The following is a 23,925-nucleotide window of genomic DNA, read 5'->3' on the forward strand; positions in this document are numbered from 1 at the left end:
CAATGAGTTCCTCGAAGCTCACCTTTTTATTGCACATAAGATCCTCGCGCCAGACCTACGTATCCACGTATACTTCTCAGATTGTCTCACAGATTCCCCGGTCCATATATAGCAGAGGTGTTCCCTAGCAGATGAAATAGCTCCCATGTACTCCCCAAACACCACAATCGCACAGCTGCGGAATGGTGAGTGGTTGGGCTGTGACAAATCGACCCCCTGCAGAGCCAATACCATGCGACCTGCCAGATCGGATGAACCTCGCAACGATGATGACTGTGGATTCTTGCTCAAGCATCCTCCTTGCATCGACTGATATCGTGCTTCAGGTCCCCAATGGCTCGTATTTCTGGAGGACGAGCTGAAGAGAGGAAATGAACTGCTAAACACCACAACTCAGGGCATGCTACTACAATTGCTGGGACGACCAAGTCTGGCCATGTTGGCCCCATATTTCCTACGCTGATTCTTGTGCTCCTTACACAGCTCCTGGGCCTAAAGAAGACATTATGTCAATGGTACAAGAAGGACCTGTTGTATGTGTTGTTCATTGCAATGAGAAATGTACTAACAAGCACAGACCAAGGTCGTCTCGTACTTTTACAGCCAGTCTCTCACTTTAGACAAAACCTTCCGCCCAGCCTTTCCATCCTGGGGAACCTCAGAGATAACGCAGATTCAAGAAAAGACTCAAAAGGGATGCTCTGCCTCTGTGACACCCGCCGACTTGACGATGGTGTGCGTCACTAGGGCCTCGTTCGCATGCGCCCAGGAGAGTACCGCCTCGGGATCGCGACACTGGTGCTATAATAATCCTGTCAGGCGGGTCCACCCGAGTTTCAGCTCATGGGGATGGCTGCTTACCAAGGTGTTGAAGTCCGGCGAAGGGATTTGGATGCCCTTCACCCAGTGGAAGAGGATGAGTCCGAGATCGCTCTTACACATGAGAGCCTGGCGCAACACGTCGATACAATGGTCTGTCGGGCCATCCACGTCAACCTTTTGATGAACCGTCCACACTATTTAGGCCACTCACCGGCATGCTCTCGACGATGATCAGCTCGAGTCTGGAAGAATGGATCGGTGTCGACATAGTGGTCCCAGTACGTCCATTTGCGCAGGACATTCTTTCACATCAGAGGGTGTCAGTGCGACCTCTAAAAAGAGCAACCAGGTTCATCTATTAGCGTTCACTTACCAGACAGTGTAATTGGTGGAAGACCTCCAGTGTCCCCATGAACCCGCCTCCGTTGTCCTGGTCAAGCTCGACGACCGTCTCCAATGCTGCGGCGTTACCAGAGCTGTATATTTCCTCTCGAGATACATTGAGAACTGCTGCCGTCTCAACCATCCAAGCTAGAATTGTGTCAGCCCAGAGAGAACCAATTTGTGAAGCACGATTGAACTTGCGGTTTGTAGTGAACCTATCCCAAGCAGCATCAATCTCTGGACTGGGAGGCCCTCTATACTGATTTCGGCCGTAAAGAGTTGCATCAAACCTCTTTGGCCTGGAGACGGCCAGGCTACGAAGACTCTCCCCTGCAATAAATCTTCCATTCAGCCTTGGAAGTCCTTGATCTTGACAACAATGCTGGGCTTGAGGAACTCACTCCAGATGATATCGTCCGAGGAGGTGCTCGCAGGTATTCCTCTATCGCATCTTCTACCAATGATTCTGTCGCCCAGCAGAAATCCAATGTTGAGCAAGCTGAGGACGAGGAAGAATCCCAATACGACCCGAATCGCGATTTCGAGTGTGGTCAACGAGGTACGTCGCCGCCAGGGAAGCCGGGACGCGAAAGCAGCGTCCTGCTTCTCGTTCAATGGCACATTGTCGAGCTCGTCGCCCCCAGCTTCGAGTCTTTCGTATTTCACTTCTTCAGCAGATGCCATGGCCGATCTAGTCACGCCAGGTCTGTCTCGAGAGTGTTTGTATATTTGCAACAGCACAAATGTGGTCAGGGGCAAGACAAACCTCAAGGACCCACGAGATGTCAATGGAAGGAAAGCATATCATTCGAACGAGATGCTGCAATGTTCGAGGACTCCCTTTTGCATCCCCCCCTGGCCGACTCGCTTTCGCTAGACCCGGACAGGAAGTGCCGATAGAAACCTGGATGGCAACCGCCGCTTGCACGAGCACGAGCACGAGCAAATGTGCATGACCACATCCGTCATAGTTGTCAGGCATGGTACTAGCCTTTGGCGGTAAAGGAGGGCTGTCACTCAACACAGAAAACAGCACACTGGATGACACGCTATGATTATTCTAGGCACATTGAAGTCCCGATTGGTTCTCTGCGACTCCTGGACGGGGATGGCCGAGGTGCAGTGCTGACCTTGCAGGCGAGTAGGGGTACATCCTTTAGCGTGGTCATCTTGCATACCGATCTGCAAAGGTCAAGCAATCAGGGCCAGTATCGGTAAATTGTCTTGTCATGTCCTTCTTCTTGTGCCACTACTCCACAGAACGAGCTGGGGCTAAGGAGCAGGTGAAATGGTATCAATATGAGATCACACCACCTGATGGTGCTTCGTGAGCTTTCTGTAAGATGCTGTCACGGAGGTGGTTTGAGCATGGATCCGCAACGCGGACGAGATCCTCCAGAAGAGATTGAAGCGATACCATAATATCGACGAGTCACAACCTCCAGGTCTTTTGCAGCCGTCCGACGGCCATGATGGAGAACACCTGGAGTATTCACAAGTTGGTCGGCCGCATCATCACTGGCGGCACCAAGAAGACGCAAGATGGACAACAGGCTGCCGGCGAATACCAAAGACTTGCAACCGATCATGGCAGTCCGATAGACAACGACGACGAAAGGGCCACGATCGAGCAAAGCCATGTGCACGACAAGGCTGGAGAAGCCGGAGGACTCGAAGACATTGAAGACGCCGTATCTTTACCGCCGCCGCGGCGACGCGGGCCCAGGATGGCGCAGCTCTGGTTACTCCTCGGAGCACTCATCGCCACGATACTCCTGCTCGTGACGGCCATCACCACAATTCGGCACATCAAACCAACGTCCCCCAACAGCTCGCTCAAGCCGCCCAAGCTCGGGCTGCACTGCGGCTCGAGCCTCGCCGAAGCGCGCGCCAACGGCTGCGAATTCGACCTGCTCAGCTACAGCTGGACGCCGTCGGCGTGCTACGACCGGACCACGGACCTCGAGTTCCGGGAGTGGGTGCACCGGCCGGAGCGCCAGTTCGGGGCGTTCCCCTTCTTCCTCGACCGGCAGGGCACGGCGCACATCACCGACGAAGAGGCCCTGTCGTTCCGCGCGGGCTCGCTCGCCCGCACCACCCAGGAAGAGCACCTGGGCCACTGTATCTTCTGGATGAGGCGCGTCGAGAGAACCCTCGAGGGCGCCAATGGCGGACGCTTCGCCGAGAGGGGCGACGGCATGCCCCACACGTTGCACTGCACGGAGAACCTGCTGGCGCAGCTGGAGGGGCCGAACCCCAAGGATCGAGACGAGCTGCACGCCGTCATTGCGATTGGGTATAATACGTGTTGAAGCAGTCCTTGCCTTTTTTTTACTTGTGCTGTGTCGTACACAGTTATCCGGACAGGGAGGTGGTGAGGTGGTATAGACTTCTTTCGCGACCAGATTGACCAAAATAATTCCATTTTGATTTAGGACTTTTTAAGTCTACGAGTCTTTCGCGACTCAAGTGATGTAGCCCTGGTATCGAAAGAATATGTACCCGAGGTATGTAACATGGAATGAAAAAAAAAAGATCGCCGGACTAGGCCACATGAAGCATATATATATGATATTCCTCTCAGATTCAGGAGTTTGTTCCACCTGATTTAAAAACCCTGAGAGGTCAAGAGTCGCTTTGATGAACAAACCAACCCAACACACGCTAACTGTGGTACTGTAGACTGGAGAAGAAGAACCAAAAGGGACAGCAGAGTACTCCTCCCACCCACCCCTTCCTCTCCCCTTCTTTCCCGCTCCCGCCCAGGAGCGGGGGGTTAGAAAATGTTCACACCATGGCCGTGTAAACCATATTCGTGTGCTTGGACCGCTTGATCTTCTTCTTCCCATTCGGCATGGTGACCAGGTACTCGTTCAGGCCGGGGAGTCGGCCGACCTCGGCCTGTTTCTTGGCCTCGAGTCTCTCGGCGGCCTTCTCGGCCGCGGTGGGCGGGCGGGTCGGGAGCGGGGAGTGGCGCGCCCGGGCCTTCTCGACGGCGAGGTGGAAGCCCAGGTCGTCTTGGATGGAGCGGATTTGGGCTTGTGAGAGGGTCGACAGCGGGGAGGGGGATATAGCGTCGGCGGCGGCGCGGGGGGATGATGATGATAATGATGACGATGAGCTGGATCGTGTGGCGGCAGTGTAGCTGAATGTCGGGATGTCGTCGCGGATGCGTTCGCATGTCCAGCAGTAGCACTCGTCGTACTCTTTGGAGAAAGACGGCTGGCGGCTGCCCCGCTCCGGGACGTCACTATCATCAAGCGACTCCGGCGCCGTGGAGATTCGAGGTGATTTGGTGTCCGTGGGCGTGGGCGCGGGCACAATCTCCTGCCGAAACAGCCGGTAGAGTCGCGGGTAGAGCCTGTGCGTTTTCCAGATCAATTCCACGCCAAAAGGCAAGGGCGACGACGTATCATCTTGGCCGGCCGCCGCGGCCACGCGGGAGATCGGAGTCGGAGACAGCTGACGCTCCAGATACTGCAGGGACGCGCGCTCCAGTGAGCCCTGCAACGACGGCGACCGGATCCACAGCAGCCGGTGGGCCTCGTCCATGAATCTCTCGCACCGCTTCACCTGGGCGAACAGGTCGACGTCGACGGGCAGCTCCGGGCACTCGACGTACGCGGGCGGGCCTTCGAGGTAGGTCAGGATGTCTGCCGACTGGGACGTCAGGGTGGCGAAGAGGTTCTCTGCCGGCTTGGTGATCCTGTAGGCCATGGAGTCGAGGTCGAGCGCGTCGCGGATGGCCGGCCAGGGGAAACACAGGTCTCCGATCCGGGCGCTGGGCGTTTCTTGGTAGGAGCACGCCGTCGTGTAGCTTTCCTCGTCGAGCATGAAGGCGTACCACACCAGCAGCACGTCCAGCGGCGGGAGGTAGTCCTTTGTCAGTTGCACCACGGCGTGGGTGCCCGCGTGGTGCGTAAACGCCGTGGCGTGGTACAGAATCCGGTCCATGTTCATCCACCAGGCCGTGAAGCGCGTGATGGCCAGCCGGATCAGCAGGTCCCATCGCTCCGGCTCGGGCAGCTTTGTACTTGTCGGTGGACGATGTTGCCGCTGCTGCTGCTGCTCACTAAGCACGTCGCGCTTCTCGTCTTCGGAAAATGCCGGCGGCGGCTGGTCCTCGACCACCTCGACGTCGTCGAGCCTGCTGGCCGCCGAGAGTCTGAGTCTTTGAAAGCTCTCGAGCAGCGCCAGATGCACCGCCGCATGGCTGACGTCGGGGTAGACGAGGCTGCTGTCGGCGCCGATCCTTGCCGCTGTTGTCTCGTTGGGCACAAAGGCGTTTCGGAAGATTCTTGGGTTTGGGATCACTGTTTCTCGCGTCCCTGGTTTGGAGGATGTCGAGTATGAAGACGGGAGTCGCCACTGATGCGGATCGACCTGTGCTTGATCTCCTCCGGCGGACCGGCCCCGGAAGCGATTCAATATCGACATTTCGTTGTATGTGGGCGTGAGGCGTGATTCGGATCGTGCGATGCTGTACAGACAGATGGACAGACAAAGGACCAAGTTGCTACTCCCTTACTCTCCTACCTACTTGTACAAGCAGTACTTGTCGTTGTACTTTGTAGTCTAGTTGTAGTCATCGTTGTAAGAGAATAAAGTCGGCGCACGCGTGGCGGTGCATTGGCACGGCCATGGCAGTGTTTCTAGGCATCTCGGCAACTATTCCGCCTCGTGCACTGATCATCAGACATGGCATGACAAGTTGCTAGCCCGGCCGGGGCGGTTGGGGATTTGAGTGGCCGTGATGGTGCTTTGTTGTTTGTACATTCTTGTAGAGAGAGGTATTTTGTCCCTGGGTCTATATACATCCCACATCCCCTGTTTGTTTGTTTTGATGGTTGGTTTATGGAGGGGAAGGGGGCTTGATAGGGACTGAATAAATTGATAGGGGCCACTAAAGCGAGTACTCGGTGCATGGAAATTAAGAGAAGGAAATTCTCCGTAAATACCCTGCAGCGTCCACAGAGTCGGTTAAACGTTGGGAAGCCTATTAGGCACGTTGCCGACCACCCACCGGCCACCCACAAGTAAAGGCCAATCTGCCCAGTATTTCGATACTGCTAACTGCCACCCTCACCCACCTCGCCAAGAGCATCGTATTATATTCTGGGAAACACATGTACGATTATTCGGTACGACCTACCTCGTACAGAATTATTACGACATCCAACCCCCCCTGCTCTCACTTGGTCCAGTCAGCCAGTCTAGGTACGAGCAGCATGGAGGGGGTTGACTATTAACGGGGCGGCCCTCAGTGTCAGCAAAGTCAGCGATTGGCCCAAGATCAGCATCATCATGACATCCCATAATCCATCCCAAAGCGATCTGGGGTCTGGGGCCAACGGGTCACCTACGGGTCCAAAATATGACTCCCAAGTGACTCCCTGCCAGGCTGTGGCTGGTTGACCGGCCGCACAGCGACAGGCCAGGGACAAGGCAGACAGGTCCACAGGATAATTACCATACCATATGACGGGACGGGACGAGTAGGGGTTTTGATTCAGGACCGATCTTATACTAGGTACGAGTACATGTACCATCATGGCGCTGATAGTTACTGTTAGTCTAGAGTCCTTGGGTCATAAAGGGATTCTCCTGACCTTGGGACTTCGCAACTACTTCTCAAGGAAATACCCTATTGTCTATATCCGTTTGGCCATGCCTGCCAGTGTTCCCTCTTGACACTTCGATGGAGCAAGGAGAAAAGGGGCAAGCGGAAGAAGAATGCCCGCGTTCCTCGTTGATGGAAACCGCTCGACTAATTGACGAGGAAGTCTCGGGCAAGGGTTGGCTTGCCTCCTCCTGGCACCCGGGGAAAACAGCCGTTGCTGCAGGAGACGACAGAGGAGGGTATCGCTACCGCACTCGACGCGAGTTCTGGCTTCTTCATGGCTGCCTCCTGCTGCTGTCATCGATGCTGGCCGTCGTTGGCATCTCGAGCCTCGTCATATCTGAGCCACGTCGTGCCCCCGAAGTCATGTGGTCGCCCATCCTCGATGCTGTGTCCGTTCAAAAGACCCGGTTCAACGAGACGTTCATGTACCCGACAATGTTCGCGTCCAAGTTCTCCAATGGTCTTGCGTCCGAGGACGAATGGCGCAGATGGACGGCAAATCGTAAGATATCCCCTTCTCTCTATTTGATCTAGATTCCTGGACTGAATGAGACCTTGGTAGCGATGTTGGATGGGCGTGACGGAACAATCGCCGTGTCGGCCGACGTGGTCGATAGAATCGCTCCAATGTACACTTCGCAGTGGAAAGACTCGTTGATCCAGCTGTCCCATGGAGGTGAGACTCGGTACATGGGGCAAATTGCCATGTTTCATCATTTGCACTGTCTGGTAAGGCCCTCGCATCCATGAGACAACGGTCAGTTCGGCTGAAATAGAGGTTTGTAGAATATTCTCCGGCACGCAGTGCATCCAGAACTGTATGGAGCCGCACCTGGAGGTGGCCATCTTGGTGAGTTCTATTCGTTGTGAAATCGCTCCGAGATCTACATCTGACGCGGTGACTCGAACCAGACCACTGTATAGAGAGCCTGCGAGAGGTCCTCATGTGCAATCCAGGAGGCACCGAGGTGATTTTGTTCCATTGGATGGAAGATTCGGAGAAGCCATATCCAGACTATAACACTTTCCATCAGTGTAGAGATCCAGGCGCGGTTTTAGATTGGGCTCTGGAACATGCAGTCAAAATCAGGGGACCTCTGACCAAACCCAGGGGCGTCTTTGCGATGCAGGATCCCCCATACTGAACAGGGACCTGTGTAGTCAATATGGTAGAATAAGGGAGAAACACATACCTTTGCGATCATGGGTTGCATTGGATTGTCAGCGTAAAGCATATGCAGAGCTGCAATCACCCTCGATAATGACACCGCAAAGTTGTCATCCTCAGCATAGTCTGGCCTTCGCAAGGCATCATTGGCTCCCCCCTGACCCTGATGAGTAGACAAAGGCCCCTCGGGTAGCGTAGATAAGAGCTTCTCACCACCCAGGCGCTTCGTATGAGGATCGTCTCCTGCCAGAATTTGACATCTCTAGCATAATGCTCCTCTTAGTTTCCCTAGTATTCCTCCTCAAGTCCGTCCAGGCTGTCCCAGAAACATTCTCGCCGCATCCTTCGTCGCAGGCTGTGCTCTCGTCTCAAGATGTACACCATGACCTCCAGGAGATACCAAAGTCGTTTGACTTTTGTCCTCCGGTCGATCGCATTCCGCACCTGTTCCCTTACATAGGGCCGGACTATAGATGGTGGGACAAGACGTTGTGGGACGTCCTCGGGTCTCTCGAGCAGACTCGTTCCTTTGCCGATGTCCTACGGCCGTTCGACGACTTTGTCTCGCGACTGAGAGACCCGGATCTGAACACTACCGTCTGGGCTGCGGCCGCTGCGGCCGACTCGGCCATCCCGAGGTGGTGTCAAGGCCAGGCCCTTCATGAGTGCCTGGCGAACCATATCTCTCCTCACTGGGTGCCGACGATCAGGGAGTTGTCCATGCCAAACACGCCGACACTGTTGCGGCCCAGCACATTGAATGGCGAGGCACGCATACACATCAGCCTGTCCGTGCCGGATAGTGCCACGGGGGAAGTCGCCCTGATGGTCAACCGGCATTCTCGAATCGTCCAACACGACATCATGGCCCGCAACGGGATCGTACATGTCGTGGACTCGTACTTTCCACCGCTCGTGCCCATGATGACATTCATCGACTCCTCCCTCTCAGATGAAGGGGGCTACAACCTGATCCGCCGGGCTGTACAGCACGCCGACTTTGCGGGAGAGCTGGAGCGCGCACAACTCGATGGGGCGACCTTCTTTGTCCCCGATGATGCGGCCTTTGGCAAACTCGACGCGCCATACCTGGAATTCTTGTTCCGTGACGAGGGGAGGGATGTCCTCAAGACACTACTCAGGGGTCACTTGGTGCCGAATCAGACGCTGTTCTCCAACGCGTTCTACGGTGCAGACAGAGCAGCAGCAGCGTCGTCCAAAACTTCCAACTCGATGGAGACACCATCTCAGATCAAACATGTTGACGACAAGGGATCATGGTACTCGTACCAAGTCAACCCTTCTCGTAATAGCTCTGAGGTCCAGTCCCGGTCCCAGTCCCAGTCCCAACCAGGTTGCTACAGGGTGCCCTGGGGCCATCGCCAGTTTCTTCTGGAAACGTTGCGACCCGGTGAGGAACTGACGGTCGACATTGCCAGAGCTGGGGGGTTCATCGATCTCCAGGTACGAGGATCAGCGGGGGATGGCGGCGCGCGAGCCAGGGCCAGGGTCAAGATTGCCGACTTTCTCTGCAGTGACGGCGTTGTGCATATAGTGGATAGAGTGCTTGTTTGATGGTCAATTGAGAATGAAAGCTGTCGACACCAAGGGGATGCGGCGGGGAAAGACGGCGATGACGTCTTCCCTTGATCGTCACTGATGCTTGCGAGGAATAGGGGCCAACGAGGGGGACATTGGAAGGGAGGTTCCAGGGGTGTTTTGATCAATCAACGCCTCAGAAACTCAAGGCTGGGATGCAACTGGGATTAGACCTGATCCTCCAAGGCCCCCAATCCTTGACATTCTCAGGTCCTTCACCCAGTACAGCAACACTTGGGCGCTATTTCGTGATCTCCCATTCATTCCCTGGTGCTTGTTATGTAATTTATGTACAGATGGTATACCAAACACCACCAACATCTCTGCTAATTTTGTCCCCCTTTTTTCCCTTGCGTGTATTCCCCAAATCACGCCGGTAATCTCTCCCAAACCCCGTCCCTACGTATGGATCAAATTTCGCCAAACCCAATCTCCCTATAACGGCGATTCGTAGCATCGTCGTCGTTCATGTTCCGAGCCCTCTTTTCCGCCTTGCCGTGAAGCACGGCGAATTTCCGTCGCACCTCTGAGAGAAGCTCTTCCAGCTCGGCGTCTTTGGATTGGATGTCCAGGTAGACGCCCAATTCGTACAGTCGGATCAGGTCAGTGGCCAGTTTCTGGGACCGCTGGGTCAGCGTGGATGCGAGCGGGGATCGTTGGGATTCCCAGTCGTCGCGGGGTCTGAGCTCGGTGACGTCGCTGGACGTTGAAGACCAATGGGACAATGAAGAGGAAGAAGAGGTCGAGGATGTCGTCGAGGACAGTCTCTGCGGGTTTGGTGCAACTTTGGTATGTCTCGGTGGTTGTTGTTGCTGCTGCTGAACACGGGAATCGGACCACGTGCGTTTGTTGAGAGTATGTATTGGGCTCCCGTGCCGGGATGGCTGTATCGACTCTGTATAAGTGGTGGTATTGCCGGTGCCGACATCGTCCATTGGTGGGAAATATGTTGTTTCGAGGGAGAGAGATTGAGGACCCGAACTGGTACGGCTGACATATGGTTTCTGAACGCCACGGCAACGCTCACGCCTGTCGTATGCACTTTCGGCCGTCTCGGTGGCTTTGGCTTGATGAGGCCCTCCAAAGGCATTGTCTGGGGAACTGGCAACCGTCGACTTGGAGAGATGTGAACTGCAGCGTCGACAGTGATTGCTCACCACTTGTCCAGGCCGATTTGACAAGGAAGACGATGGTGATGGGTCTGTGATGATCTTGAGAGGCGGACTGTCATTGACCCCGAGCATCTCGTTGAGTTCGTTGATTTCCATGGGTTCTAGAAAGTTGAGATCCATGAAACTTGCATCGGTGTCCAGCCCGCCGACGTCCTGGTTCCAGAGCGAAGAGGCCGCTCCATTGAGACTTGGTGCCCCGTTTTCTGATCCCATCATACCCAAATCTGAGGGTTCGAGGCCGGCCATCTCTGTAACGTCTCCAGGCGTGGGTTTTGCGTCCTGTCGAAGTCGTTGCCCTACGAGCAGAAAGGGATTTAGTCAACCCTCAACTCAATTCCATTGCCTCACGATGGGAGAGTAACTCACGACGTCGTCTCTGGGCGATGCGGTTCTGAGCTTTACGGCGCTCGTGGGCATCGCTGATATCCTTCAACTCGTCGTCCATGTCTTTTTCTTGTCGAGTGGTGTATCAACCAAGAAATTCCCTCGGTGTTTCTTCTCCCCAGTAAGTCATCTCGAACAGAGATCAGCTGTCGACGAAAGCATTGTCCCTCGGACCCAGAATATTATATGCCGGCTCTCTTTTCTCTCCCTCTCTCCACAGAACAACCATTGGTGAACCTGCCATAAGGGGCATCGTCGATCACGAGGTTTGAGGGAACCGGGGATCCAGGATCCACAACGAAACTTGGGATCAGGCAATCGATATACAATACGGCGATCTCCAAAGCGCCCCTTGGTGATGTAATATTTCGGAAGCGTCCGAGTGATGGCATTGGTGGTATCAAGGTATAGTTGGTTTAGTTACCCTCTGTGAGACTCTATGTTTCTCTCGCTCTGGATGGACGGATGGATGGATGTGGTGGAGAAAAGGTTGATGGTTTTTTTGACCGCCGATGGTTTTTTCCAAGGAAGCAAATCATGGTCTCAGGTCAGATTCGGTGCCTTTTGGAGCGCCTGATTGTGATTCGAAAAAAAGCCAGTTCCTGGGTGGTTTAATTCCACGTGCCTTTGTCCTTTTGTTGTTTGGTAAAAGGTGACAAACTCGATCCTATAGAAGCCCCCTCTCCCTCCTCCCTTCCCCTTCCCCCCGTTACCTCCTGATCTCAATTAGAGATCCTGAACGCATCGCATCTCGCCTCGCTGCATATCGAGGATTCCTGATCCCAAGTAACAAGACTGCAGAACGAACAGGCCACCCCTTCCCCTCAGGATCAGACAGCATCGGCAACCGACTTTGCTGATCTGTCCAAGTTTCTCGGCCCTCAAATCCTTCGCGCGAAACACTGCATTGGCTCACTTACTGGTTGCAGGTTGGAGCTGCAATCCTACAGTAACAAACTTCGTCATCGAAAACGGCCATGGCCACATTATTTGCATGTGTTTCCTGGTGGTTTTGTAAAGACGAGATACGACGCGACCAGGATAGGGTTGCCGGATGGACATGGTACTTATCACAAAATAGTCTGAGGATTCCCCATGCATATATCCGTCTCCTGGCTCGGCCAACTAGCATTTGCATTCGGTTAATTGGCATCACAGGTACATATCTCGACGGGCGCCCGAAACCTCCGACTGGCTGGCAGCATGTGGACCTGCGCTGTGACATTGGCTATCTAGGTTAAGAGGAGGCTAGGGCTTATGGATAAATTGGGTTCGTGCAAGATGGATAAACGTCCGCTGGCGCCCGCTAATGGTAGCGGCTACTGCATATGTATAGTAAGGGGAGGGAGACGCTCGGGGTTTCCTGCTGCAGCGTTACAACGAGTCAACGATCGCGCAGGAGTGGCAAGCATCGAAGTCGACACGACAAGCACAAGGCCAACTTGGGCGATCCCAGTTCGCATTGTATCCTGGCCTCTGGGTCACGGTGCCCATGTCAGCAGTGACAGCAAGATCGCGAAGCTCGCAAACGATTTCTGGTCATCCGTCTGATCTTCGATGCTTGCATTCTGCAACACACTGTCAGCAAATCGCCATGGGGATCATGCCTCGCGTGTCGACACCTGATCGTCTTGTATCAATAACGTGGGTAACTACAGATGGATCATCGGTGCCAACAACGATGATAATCCCAGGAACAGCCAAGTTTTCTTTTTTCTCACAGGTTTGTTGCTCCACGATTTCGTCAGAATAATCGAGCCAAGCAGCCATGTCTCAAGGCAGCGAAGACGAAGCAAAAGTTGGTCTCGTACCCGGTCTCTCACAGTCCTCAGAAGCCTCGTTGTCCTCAGACACGGTTTGCGATCTAGGCGAGGATGACCGCGATCTCGAAAAGGAAGACGTCGCCCTCCTGAACGCAAAGGATCTCAGGTCGACGCATGCACGGACGACAGCGAGGAGATGCAGTTTGCCCAAGTCGATTCTGCTCTGGACCTTCTTCATTGCTCTCGCCGCCCTCAGCTTTCTGGTGTATTGGCAGCTGCCTCTCAGAATGAACCAGACACCCACTTTCCATCCCGTGTTTGGCGACTGCGGGAAAACACCAGACCAGGCGAGGACAAAGGGCTGCGTCTACGATCCTCTCGCAGTCACCTGGGTCCGACCAGAATGCTACTATCCTGAGCTTATCGAAGAGTTCATCGACATGGAACCGGTGGCCTTCTACCACGACAAATCCCTCACCAAGGAGTCTCTGGTGCCGTTGGAAGAAATCATCCAGGCCCAGCACGAGCAAGTGTGGGCGCCTCACAAGTTTCACTCGGTATGTCCTATTCTTCTATGACTCAGCGGTCGGGATCCTGATGGCTTCAACAGGTTCATTGTGCCCATGTGGTCAAGAAGGTGCATCATGCCCTCATGAACCATTTCCCCATTGACAGCTTTTCATTGAACTACGCCCACACGGAGCACTGCCAGCTGGTGTTACTTGAAGAGCTGCCTCAGTGTGCCGCGCCTGGGACTTGTCGACTGAATAATGTCATTCAGAAATACAGTTCGTGCGGATATGTGTACTAGGGGGATATGTCTGGGTAGTAGCAGGGGCTGTCTCGTGGCCCAGAATAGTCGAGAGATGTGGCAATCTTAGACCTACAATTCCTTATTCCGTGCCTACAACTCTGCATATCTGTGTATACAACATTCACATTCACACTGCTTGTACTCGTACCTGGTAAACAGACGACATTTCGTTGCCCCTCCCGAGTTCTGGTTCCCATCCCCCCAGACCATGGAACCCATCTGTCGATCTTCCGCACATGGATCCCACCACTTACGATTCACTTGCTTGATTGAGCAAAGCCTCGTGGGTCTCTTGATGACAGTCTATCTTCCTAGCTTCTCCATACGATCCTTCCAAAGAACGATGCCCACACATATCCCAGATGAAAAAGATGACCTGTTTGTGCCCCTGTCATCTCGCGGGACTCCTCACTGACTACTCATAACTGACTAAGTGACTGAGTGACTGAGTGACCGGCGGGTCCACACAACAGTGAAACAGGGTTACACTGATACGAAGACAATGTCTGTCATCGACCTCTCCACTCACAGGTAGGTGCTAGGTAGGTGTACCACTGACGGGAACGCCCATTGGTGGTCCTTCTTGCTGACATGGCACCTACAGTATGTGCACCATGCTACACTATACTACACTACACTAAACCGCACTACACCACCAATCTTTGATGCTTCGGTGCGATGTTTCGATGCGATGCTTTGTCGCCATCCATACAGGATAGTGCGTCAGGATCGCAGTGATCACCACAAGACACGAGTCGCACTCCTACATCTCTCACTGCTGTGACGATCAGATCAGCAGACGAGCCCCTTTTCCAAGATGTCGAGTTGAATTCTCCTTCGACCCGGTCCTATCCAGGATGAGGTTCGATGCCCGATGTCGTGGCTTTGGTCAAGCATCATTCTTCATTGATCCCGCCCCCCTTTGTCCTTGATCCCAGGTTTCTAGCCTCGGGGGACTGGCTGTCCTGTTCAGCTTCGTCATCCGATTCTGACCTTCCCATCCTATCCCATCCCATTCTCTTGAATCTCAGGCCCCTTTTCCTTTTCCCAGGTCCAAAACTCCCAGGGTGAAAGAAACAAGTGTGTTCTTCCTCACGACTCATAAACACAATGTTCGACCACGACTGGTGGTCCTGGCCGGCCACTCGACACTACACGTATCGCTACAACCTCCTAGACGCCGACAAAGAGGAAGCTTCGTTCGACGAGGGACGCCCCGACATTCACAATTCTCGACAACCTCGCCGTCGTGCGTATTGTCGGGGATCTTCGACGGTGTTGAAACTAATTCTCGCCACGCTGGTAACAGCGAGTGCCTGTGTCCTCGCCTTTTACGCCGGGACAATATACGAGTACCAGAGGAACACTAAGTGGTCCAGCGGGGATGGGGGCCCGTTACAGCGTAAGACCGTCCCCTTGAGCCTTGAATCTGAACCTTGAACGTGTATATCACTTGGGCTTGAACACACACACACACAGAGAGAGAGAGAGAGAGTGTGTGTGTGTCTAGCGAGTATGTACCCACGTCCAGAGTGGCTGCTGATCTGCGCATGTCGCGAGGGAGAATAGTCCGCACCATCGAGTTCGAATTGGAATACAACGCGAGCTTCGGCGACGCACCCAGCCCCGTCACCGAGGCCGCCTGGGACGATTTGTTGCCCGTGCAGGGGGGATTCTTTCAACATCCCCAGATTGCCCCGTCACGGTCTGATTTTGCGGTATTCCACCAGTTGCATTGCTTGGTACGTTCATGACTTTCTCTCACAAAATGGACAAAAGTAGAGAGGAGGATCGCACATACATCATACATGTACCGGGTTACCGAGTATGTACTAACATGGAAAACGTTATGTAGAACGGAATCCGACAAGCCTACTGGTTCACCCACGCCATCGCCACGGGCGCCGCCACCCTCTCCGCATCAGCAGATGGCACCGACGCCGACATGTCCGAGATGATCTCCCCCCGCCACATCAGCCACTGCGTCGACCTGCTCCGCCAGGCGCTCATGTGCCAGCCCGACCTGACGGTCGAGGTCAAGGACGAGCGCGGCGGCGTCACGGGGTTCGGCACCGTGCATCAGTGCAAGGACTGGGCGCAGTTGATGGCCTGGATGGCCGAGTGGGAGAGGTACGGGCAGACCGACGAGGAGGCGTACGAGGCTGGGGAGAGACATCGTCATCATCATCATCAAGACCACCTTGGACATATGTAGCTTGGTGGGGATATAACTCGGTAGGGATATAGGAGATAGTGGCACTACTCCACCACTAGTCCTGGTGGAGTGGCACCGAATGGCTTAATCCACCCTTCGTCCAAGACGGAGTACTAGAATGACAGAATTAGACGAATGCCCCATCTATCTATGGCGATGACGCTTTGCCCGGCGGTCCAAATATATGAAAGGGCACCATACAGCTAGCTGGTCTCGCTCGGCACTGAGACTGGATTCTAGATTCCTCTCCGTCGTTGTTGCCGTGGAATGGTGAAGGAGGACAAAGAACAGCGCTGTGCGGGTTTAGAGCGAGAGATTATACTCTCTTCCCGTCCACTTGTTTGGGCAAGGTGGCGGGCGAATCCAGACAAGAAGGTCTGGCAAGTACGAACTCTTTGAATGTTTGAAAGAAACTTGTAGCAAAAGCAGAATGTCGCCATGCCTCGAAAGCCATGCCCTTAGATCTCTGAGCGCAAGGATACAAGCACACCGGCAGTCTACGGTGGAAATGCTACGACAAAGTTCCGCAAAGATATCCATCCCCAGATATACCACACCTCCTCATATCGATCCGTGGAAAGACATCTCCAGCAAAGGGACACCTACCACGCTCGAGGATGACTTCCCAAGACTCGGCTCCATCATTAAGCTCCGACACCTCAGTCATGGTCAGAAGCCCAGCAAGGTGACTGATCTGTGGATTGACCAGGCGGAAACCTTTGTAGTGGTACACCTCTTGGGCCGTATTGGTAGTTGCTGGCGTGGCCATATCCTGGCAGCTCCTCGGCTTGGAGTTGATGTTGCTCGGTTGAAAACCTCAGTGTCGAATACTGGCTGGCTGGCTGGCAGGTCTGGGCTGTCGGGTCGCCGTATAGCTACCGTACCCTGGCTAGCCCGGTCTCCATCTCAATCTTTCATGGCTTGGGGAAATTGAAGTCAAGAGCCGATGGGTAACTTGTTCATGATTGCCTGTTTCAACCCCTCGACAGTGTCGACCATCTCGACCCCGAATCTATTGCACACAATCTGCACATTTCCCCTCTTCCAGTACCCCTCTGGACAGGCGACAACAGCCTTGCCGGGAGCACGCGCACAGAGCCCCAACTCGAGCAGACTGACGGGCGCTTGGGTGGCCGGGTGGAAGAAGAAGACGATAATGTCAGCCTGGTCCTGCTTTTCAAGCTCCCACTCCACCTGCTTGCGATAGGGTGCAAAATCTACATCCTCGCGCCACGAACCGTCCCAGTCGGCGCGATACGGGTTGTAGATTGTGATGGGTGTGTCGCGGAGGGAGGTGCAGAGGGCCTCGCGCCAGTCGGTCGTGTTGTCGACTTTGCCCGTGGTGCCGGCGAGGAAGACGGATTTGACGCCTCGGGGAACCTCGTCTGAAGGCGCGTGGATGATCTGGCTCCGTGCCGGCGCCATCTTCAGGGATGAAGAATGTCTTCCCTGAGTACTATTGGTTGGAAGGGAGTATTCGCACGGGGGTATGGAAGAGACGGTGGATAACGTGAGCTCGAGACATGGGCTTGAGAGCAGAGTGGCTGCATAAAAGTGGAGGTTGATGGAGATGCCTGGAGGCACTAATTATGTACTACCACTCAAACGCTTCCCCGCCTCGGACTATTAACAGAAAGTACGGAAATGAATCACTTTCATTTCAAGTTCGAGTGAAAGTTCTCTGATTCACCTTGAAGCAAGAAAGTCGAAGAGGCCAAGAATAATCCTCAGCGCCTCCCTTCTATCATCAGGTACTTGAAGGTCAAAGTTATCCGAGCAAGAGACTTGGAGAGTCCTTTCAGACTGGCCACTGTAAAGATCCTCTAGATACGCAGATGGTATGACTGTCTCTTGAATCTGGAGGATATTGTCACTCAAACGAAGTACAAATGCCTCGTAGCTATGGCGACTTGGATCGAGGGAATGTGCCACACAGCCTTGTACGAGAGCTTGGGCGACCTCGTTGGCGAGGACTCTTGTCGGACTTTCTGTTGAGCTCACAACCTATATCTACTGTTAATCTCCCTGTCTGCATAAAAGCGTGATTCATACCAAAGAGGTAGCGAGCGGGCGTCCGGAAGGATCTGAGATGTTTAGACATTTCAGGACTCCGTGATCACCACGAGGTATTTCGAAGGATACTTCCGACTCAAGATTTAGAGCCCTGCACAGTATGAGCCGTAGTTGATTAAGAGAGAGCGTTTTTATCCTAGCAGCTTCTCTATGGAATTCGCGTTACTCAAGAGAACATCGAGGAAGTCCGAGATAGCTCTTGTGTAGGACTGAGAGCTGGAGTTTGGTTTGGTAGCATCGTGTAACCGGAGGAAGAAAGAATGAAATCTATTTTTCCGGTAGAGGGCGCGCCGGAATGCGAGGTTAAGCAAATCTTCTTTGGTCGGCTGCGCTAACTCGGCAGCAAGCTCTTCAAATTCTATAGATGCGTAAGATTAGGTATAGGGTAAAGAGAGACGCGAGTAGACCTCCCTTCATTTCCATCTGGAGGTAAGAAATCTCCTATCCTGAGTTTCCTGGCGGGAACGTGGCATCGTTCTACGCGAAGCGTTTGAAGATGTTCGCGGGTCCAGTACTTGGGAGGTTGAAGGAGAAATGTAGGCAAGAGCATCGGAGGAGCAAGGGGGCCTTCAGAGGTCTTTAAGACAAGAGCACAGAGAGCGTCGCTCTGCAATGTTCGCCAATTAGCGATTGCCAACGTTGACAAAGGCGCAGGGGGGAACCAACTTATGGATGAAAAAGCATTGCAAACACTGCAAACATCTCCCTAATGGCGGGCCCAGTGCACAGGCAAGCTTGGGGGACGAGGGGCTTGGGGCCTAACACGACAGGCAGGCACGGAATCCTTTCTCCATCACATCAAAGATACTTGACGAAAATGATCAATTTCTCGACGCTATTTCATTCATTTACCCTGTCACAATCACGTTTCTCGATATACCCTCCGAAACTCGGCTAGAAATGTAACTAGAATTCCCCTAGTCGATATGCCAGCGTCGCAGCAACCATGGCCGGCACGGATGCCGCCCGCAGAGTCCAGACGGCCGGCTCGACGCTTCCCATGTCGGTCATGATCCGCATGATCCCACTGCTGGCTAGCGCGGCGACGATCTGTGGTGTGGAGATGGCGAGATTGTGTAGGCCAAGAATGGCGCCGCGGTGTTTGCGGAGCTCATCGACCTCGTCAGCGTCAGCGTCAGAGTCCACGTCGTAGAGTCTGTAGTCCTTCCTCCTGGGCGAGATTTCTGCACCGACAATGGCGTGCGGGATCCACTGCGTCGCCGCCCAGGAGCAACCAACCAGAGACACCAGGACCACGGTGCCTTGCCACGATTTGACCACCAGGGTCAGCAACATGCAGGCCGCGAAGAGGACGTGGCTGTAGATCCAGACCGTGTGCATGGAGCACAATGCGGGGTCTGTCGTTGCGATATCTTCCGTGAGTGATGTGGTTGTACAAGGCTGGCGGACGAGACGGGTCAGGACCGTGGTCGACAGAAACGACACCAACGTCCACATCAAAAGCGCCGTGGAGCCGACTTGAGTCGCTGGGGATTTCAGAAGAGTGGCCACGTCGGTCCACCCGTGGAAAGACTGTAGCTGGGAGAGCGCATCTTTCACAAAACAACAGTCAGCATGATCAACCTCTCCAGCAAAAACTTCTTCACTGGAACATACATCTTGTGTTCACGTAACTGTGGCAGGTTAGTTAGAAACTCGTTGCTACGACAGCTGCTGGGCTCTCACCTGGTCATGTAGAATAGAAAAGGAAACCACGCTGTCCAAGAAAAGACCTGTACGGCAAAAACCTGCTTGATCCGCGTCGGGGTACAGTGGTAAGCCTGCTGGATGGAGCGGAGAACAGACCCAAGTCCAAGCGGCTGTCTATGCTCCGCCAAAGTCGCCTCGAAGTTGGGATTGCATTCCCGCGCCGTGCGCAAGCAAATCGAAACTGTGGCCGTCAGGCTGAGACAGGCGAGAATACTCAGAGCCTGGAACTGTGTCAGGGACGGCACGCCGAGTACCTGAGGCAGATCAAAACTGCCTGCCCACAGGCTGAGAATGTTAGACACGGATGTCGAGTAGCTCGCCCACGCGGTGACGCGGCTCTGTTCTTGAGCAACCACGAGATCCGTGAACAACGACCGCAGACCGAAAGCCAGTGGAGTCATGGAGACATTGAGCAGTATGACCATCAGGACCGCGACTGCCCGCATCAGGCTCGGTGATATCGACTGGAATAGATACTCGACCCAGGCCAATAACAAGATGCATATCATAGAGCAGACTGCACCAACCAGGACAAATGGCCGGCGCCGGCCCCAGGAGAGTCGGCATCTGTCGCTCATTATGCCAATTATAGGCTGCAAGAAGCCACAAGCTGGACTTGATGCCCAAACCAGAGCTGTCATGGACCGAGACAATCCTAGGGACATCAAGTATGGCTTTGGGTGTAGTTAGCAAACATCTCTGATGCGACCACGGCCTGGGCTCGATCACTTACACTGCCGTGCGAGATTATCAAAGCCCAGACAGTTTGAAGCCTGCGACCCACCAGTGAGTGAGTTTCCTTGCTGTGGAAGAATCGACTGGGAATCTTACCCTCCAAGTCCGCAAGTCAGGCAAAAGAGTCTGCCATAACTAAGTCGTTGGGTGACTTGGGATGCCACGTCTTGTTTCCTCGAGTACATTGTCGCTGTAGTGAGCGGTCCTGAGGATGAAGAGGAGATCCAACGGCTCAACTGTTTGGTGAACAGTCTTTGTGAAACTGGAGCCTCGATCTCAAGACAATTGGGCTCGTAAGGGCATGTGTAGGTCAAGAGCCCGGGCGGAGGCTGGAACTCCGTAGACCAAAGCAACCGGGATCGATCCCAAGTGGGCAAGATGGCTGTGCCAACATGGTCTGCCGGGCGTTGTCGGAGGGTGAAGACCCTACCAAGTCATCATAGCTTGAGCTCCCCATTGAGGCCGTCGACATCCACACTTTTGCTTATTCTTTCAAAGGGTAAAAGCACAGAATACTCGAGTAATGATCCTCTGATGTCGTCGGGATGTACAGTGTGTGGCTCAATCTGCCCTGAAGCCGTAGGATGTGGACAGGGTTGATGACGGTGACAGTCAGCATGACCTTTTGTCATTCATGCAAAGTAACGCTGCTGACCCCTGACTGACTCATGACGATTGCCCAGCCTTGCGCGCATGACTCGCCATTAATCCATCACACTCGCCTTAGTCATCACGTCAGTTTTGTTGACGTCGACTTTACCTCCAGCATCATCAGAGTACACAGTAGAGACTTGTCATGGGTGCGGTGCTCCCTTCAGGTAAGCATACTGCCGTCATGGCTGTAGCCATTTCCGGCGTGAAGTCAGGACCCCTGATGGTCGCCTCGAGCTGGTCGGGTCACACTCGAATACTCGACGTCACAGAGAGACATGTTGAATCCTCCTTCAATCTGGGATAGTTCTATAAAACATGGACAGTCCTCGAATAGTCTCTCGTTATTCTTGCAGCACGGTACAGCCTTGTGTACAAAGCCTCAGGTTCCCAGTGAAGTCAACAGTTTTGCCCAGATCCAATCACCGCTCCAACCGGAACGCCTCGCAGCACTTACCATCAATTTGTCAACATGGTCAAATACGCTCTTTTGCTCTGCACGGCAGTCGCAGTGACGGCCGTTGCAATCCCAGCGCCCTTGAGGCCCATTGCGGAAGTGGTAGGTATAGACAGACCTGTGCAAATACGGTTGACTAACCCAACGAAAGATGAAGAGAGGAGAGGACACTGCTGTTGAGTACTGGGACAAGCGAAGCGAGGATACCGCCGTTGAGTATTGGGATAAGGTGGGTGTTTCTGGCACAAGAATGTCTCATGGGCTGACACCACAAAGACCAAGAGAGCTGAGGATACCGCGGTCGAGTACTGGGACAAGCGAAGCGAGGACACCGCCGTCGAGTACTGGTAAGTCAACACCGTCCTGCGAACACAATATGTTCTTTGAAGCATAATATCTTGCTTCGGAACTCGACCTCGAGTCTTACAGAGCTGCTCTAACAATGATGACAGGGACAAGGCCAAACGAGGCGAGGACACTGCTGTCGAATACTGTAAGAACCCTTTGGCCCAATCAAAAGTTTCAGAGACACACTTCAGAACCTCGAACCTTCAACACGCATGTCTCCGATGCTAATACCATGCTAGGGGACAAGGTCAAGCGCGGTGAGGACACTGCCGTCGAGTACTGGTGAGTCTGTTCCCTAACAGGATATTGGCGTCGTGTCAAGTGCATTGGATATACTAACGCTCCACAGGGACAAAGTCAAGCGTGGCGAGAACACTGCTGTAGAGTAAGCTGCAGAACCACCCAGAGCCCTCGTACTGTGGTGTCACTGACAAGCTATGCAAGGTACTGGGACCGCAAGGCCAAACGTGGCGAAGATACTGCTGTTGAGTAAGTACCTCGCCTCGTCGCCTCAATGACACATGAAACTAACAGCCTCGTCACAAGATACTGGGACCGCAAGGCCAAGCGTGGCGAAGACACTGCTGTCGAGTAAGTAGCCAGCTTTCGGAAAGACCACAAACAACGAGCGTGACAATTGACGCTTTTCCTCCCAGATACTGGGACCGCAAGGCCAAAGCTAGACGCGGTGAGGACACTGCCGTCGAGTACTGGGACAAGCGCTCCCCCGACAGCGACACCGCTGTCGAATATTGGGACAAGAGATCTCCTGACAGCAACACTGCTGTTGAATACTGGGACAAACGATCCCCTGAGAGCGACACCGCCGTTGAATATTGGGACAAGCGGTCTCCCGACAGCAACACCGCCGTCGAGTACTGGTACGTACCATGCCCATATCATCCATATTCAGGACACGTGCCCTCTTTCTCCTTCCGTCCTTCCATCCTCTCCTCCTTCTTCCCTCCAAGAAACCAAGGCTCCGAGAAACACCGAACCCCACCGATCCATCGTCTTGGTTCTCCTTTGGCGACTTGGCCATCCATGGCATCTTACCGAACTCACACGCCCAGAAACTAACGCATGATCTGCAGGGACAAGAAGATGGCCAAGCGCGACACCGACACCGCCGTCGAGTACTGGGACTAGAGGGAAACAAGAAACAAGGACAAGACATTGGCGGGTTGGCGGGTCACTTGGCCCGGGCTATGACCTGTGGGGAGCCAGAGGTCATGGAAAGGGTTATTACGCACGTGCTCCTCCAACCGATAGGTCATGTGGTGGTGAGGATCCCTGAAAGCGAAAATGCGTGTGTTGGGAATATGCATGTGTGGATATGGGGTGTGCGTGGTTGTGATGTCTGTAATGTGTATGTGCTGGGGCAGAATAAGACTCGAGGATATACAAAGTATGGAAGCATTCCCAATACACATACATACTAGAGACCGAGGCTAATGCCGATCATCAATTCACACAAAAGATAATCCAATGTGCAGAAAAGGGAAGAGCCCCTTTGGATATTTCTAGACAAAACCACGACCTTGTTCTTAATTACTCCACGTCTATACAAAAACTTCGTGATCATCACTCAAAGAAGCAAGAGCACTCGAGGAGGTGCTGCAACATAAAGAGGAGAGTTTGAAATTGCAGTCTACTGAGTATTGGCGAGTAAGCAGCGCCGGGGTCGTGTCTCCGAGCACCAGACCAGCAGTGGCGATAATGGCTATCAGTGGACGATGAGGAGCGGATGGAGACGTGGATGGACTTATTCGTGCAGAGCACGGAGTGAACGTACGGAGTGAACTTGGTCTATCATCAGGTTTTGGTTAAAGACTCAAATTGGTCATGACGCTGAAGCATGAGGGACAATTCCTGGTTTGACGTAGTATATACGTATGTACGATACACCGTCTAACATCGAAGCTGAAGCCGAAGCCATACAACTTCCACCGCGCGCTCAACGCTTACATGAGAGAGAAAGTCATAACGTGTCTCCCCGTCCCTGCC

The 23,925-nt window shown here is 53.7% G+C and overlaps 10 protein-coding genes and 1 non-coding gene across 11 annotated transcripts; 6 read left to right on the forward strand and 5 right to left on the reverse strand.

The window, feature by feature from the left end:
• Positions 1-687: 687 nt before the first annotated feature.
• On the reverse strand, positions 688-1,890 carry AYO21_00729 (hypothetical protein; the record flags this gene model as incomplete). The annotated part of the gene is made up of 5 exons (XM_022650718.1): positions 688-801; positions 862-974; positions 1,034-1,124; positions 1,196-1,536; positions 1,608-1,890. The coding sequence occupies 5 exons, from the start codon at positions 1,888-1,890 to the stop codon at positions 688-690; spliced, it is 942 nt and encodes a 313-aa protein (XP_022516721.1).
• A 788-nt stretch (positions 1,891-2,678) lies between these two features.
• Positions 2,679-3,518, forward strand: AYO21_00730 (hypothetical protein; the record flags this gene model as incomplete). The annotated part of the gene is made up of 1 exon (XM_022650719.1): positions 2,679-3,518. One exon carries the CDS (start codon positions 2,679-2,681, stop codon positions 3,516-3,518), a length of 840 nt encoding a protein of 279 aa, XP_022516722.1.
• A 475-nt stretch (positions 3,519-3,993) lies between these two features.
• AYO21_00731 (hypothetical protein) lies at positions 3,994-5,643 on the reverse strand (the record flags this gene model as incomplete). The annotated part of the gene is made up of 1 exon (XM_022650720.1): positions 3,994-5,643. One exon carries the CDS (start codon positions 5,641-5,643, stop codon positions 3,994-3,996), a length of 1,650 nt encoding a protein of 549 aa, XP_022516723.1.
• Positions 5,644-6,904: 1,261 nt separating this feature from the next.
• AYO21_00732 (hypothetical protein) lies at positions 6,905-7,974 on the forward strand (the record flags this gene model as incomplete). The annotated part of the gene is made up of 4 exons (XM_022650721.1): positions 6,905-7,331; positions 7,392-7,558; positions 7,616-7,679; positions 7,754-7,974. 4 exons carry the CDS (start codon positions 6,905-6,907, stop codon positions 7,972-7,974), a joined length of 879 nt encoding a protein of 292 aa, XP_022516724.1.
• Positions 7,975-8,267: 293 nt separating this feature from the next.
• AYO21_00733 (hypothetical protein) lies at positions 8,268-9,572 on the forward strand (the record flags this gene model as incomplete). The annotated part of the gene is made up of 1 exon (XM_022650722.1): positions 8,268-9,572. The coding sequence occupies one exon, from the start codon at positions 8,268-8,270 to the stop codon at positions 9,570-9,572; it is 1,305 nt and encodes a 434-aa protein (XP_022516725.1).
• Positions 9,573-10,006: 434 nt separating this feature from the next.
• On the reverse strand, positions 10,007-11,213 carry AYO21_00734 (hypothetical protein; the record flags this gene model as incomplete). The annotated part of the gene is made up of 2 exons (XM_022650723.1): positions 10,007-11,064; positions 11,135-11,213. 2 exons carry the CDS (start codon positions 11,211-11,213, stop codon positions 10,007-10,009), a joined length of 1,137 nt encoding a protein of 378 aa, XP_022516726.1.
• A 1,707-nt stretch (positions 11,214-12,920) lies between these two features.
• AYO21_00735 (hypothetical protein) lies at positions 12,921-13,726 on the forward strand (the record flags this gene model as incomplete). Its single annotated transcript, XM_022650724.1, has 2 exons — positions 12,921-13,472; positions 13,526-13,726. 2 exons carry the CDS (start codon positions 12,921-12,923, stop codon positions 13,724-13,726), a joined length of 753 nt encoding a protein of 250 aa, XP_022516727.1.
• Positions 13,727-14,839: 1,113 nt separating this feature from the next.
• Positions 14,840-15,944, forward strand: AYO21_00736 (hypothetical protein; the record flags this gene model as incomplete). Its single annotated transcript, XM_022650725.1, has 3 exons — positions 14,840-15,131; positions 15,263-15,471; positions 15,585-15,944. The coding sequence occupies 3 exons, from the start codon at positions 14,840-14,842 to the stop codon at positions 15,942-15,944; spliced, it is 861 nt and encodes a 286-aa protein (XP_022516728.1).
• A 936-nt stretch (positions 15,945-16,880) lies between these two features.
• On the reverse strand, positions 16,881-17,369 carry AYO21_00737 (hypothetical protein; the record flags this gene model as incomplete). Its single annotated transcript, XM_022650726.1, has 1 exon — positions 16,881-17,369. One exon carries the CDS (start codon positions 17,367-17,369, stop codon positions 16,881-16,883), a length of 489 nt encoding a protein of 162 aa, XP_022516729.1.
• A 2,566-nt stretch (positions 17,370-19,935) lies between these two features.
• AYO21_00738 lies at positions 19,936-20,023 on the reverse strand. Its single transcript has one exon. It is a non-coding gene; the product is annotated as a tRNA-Gln (tRNA).
• A 1,562-nt stretch (positions 20,024-21,585) lies between these two features.
• Positions 21,586-23,067, forward strand: AYO21_00739 (hypothetical protein; the record flags this gene model as incomplete). The annotated part of the gene is made up of 10 exons (XM_022650727.1): positions 21,586-21,672; positions 21,722-21,799; positions 21,847-21,917; positions 22,023-22,063; positions 22,158-22,200; positions 22,268-22,303; positions 22,363-22,407; positions 22,453-22,509; positions 22,575-22,799; positions 23,013-23,067. The coding sequence occupies 10 exons, from the start codon at positions 21,586-21,588 to the stop codon at positions 23,065-23,067; spliced, it is 738 nt and encodes a 245-aa protein (XP_022516730.1).
• Positions 23,068-23,925: the final 858 nt, after the last annotated feature.

Source organism: Fonsecaea monophora (genome assembly GCF_001642475.1).
Source record: "Fonsecaea monophora strain CBS 269.37 chromosome Unknown Scaff3, whole genome shotgun sequence".
Taxonomy (NCBI): domain Eukaryota; kingdom Fungi; phylum Ascomycota; class Eurotiomycetes; order Chaetothyriales; family Herpotrichiellaceae; genus Fonsecaea; species Fonsecaea monophora.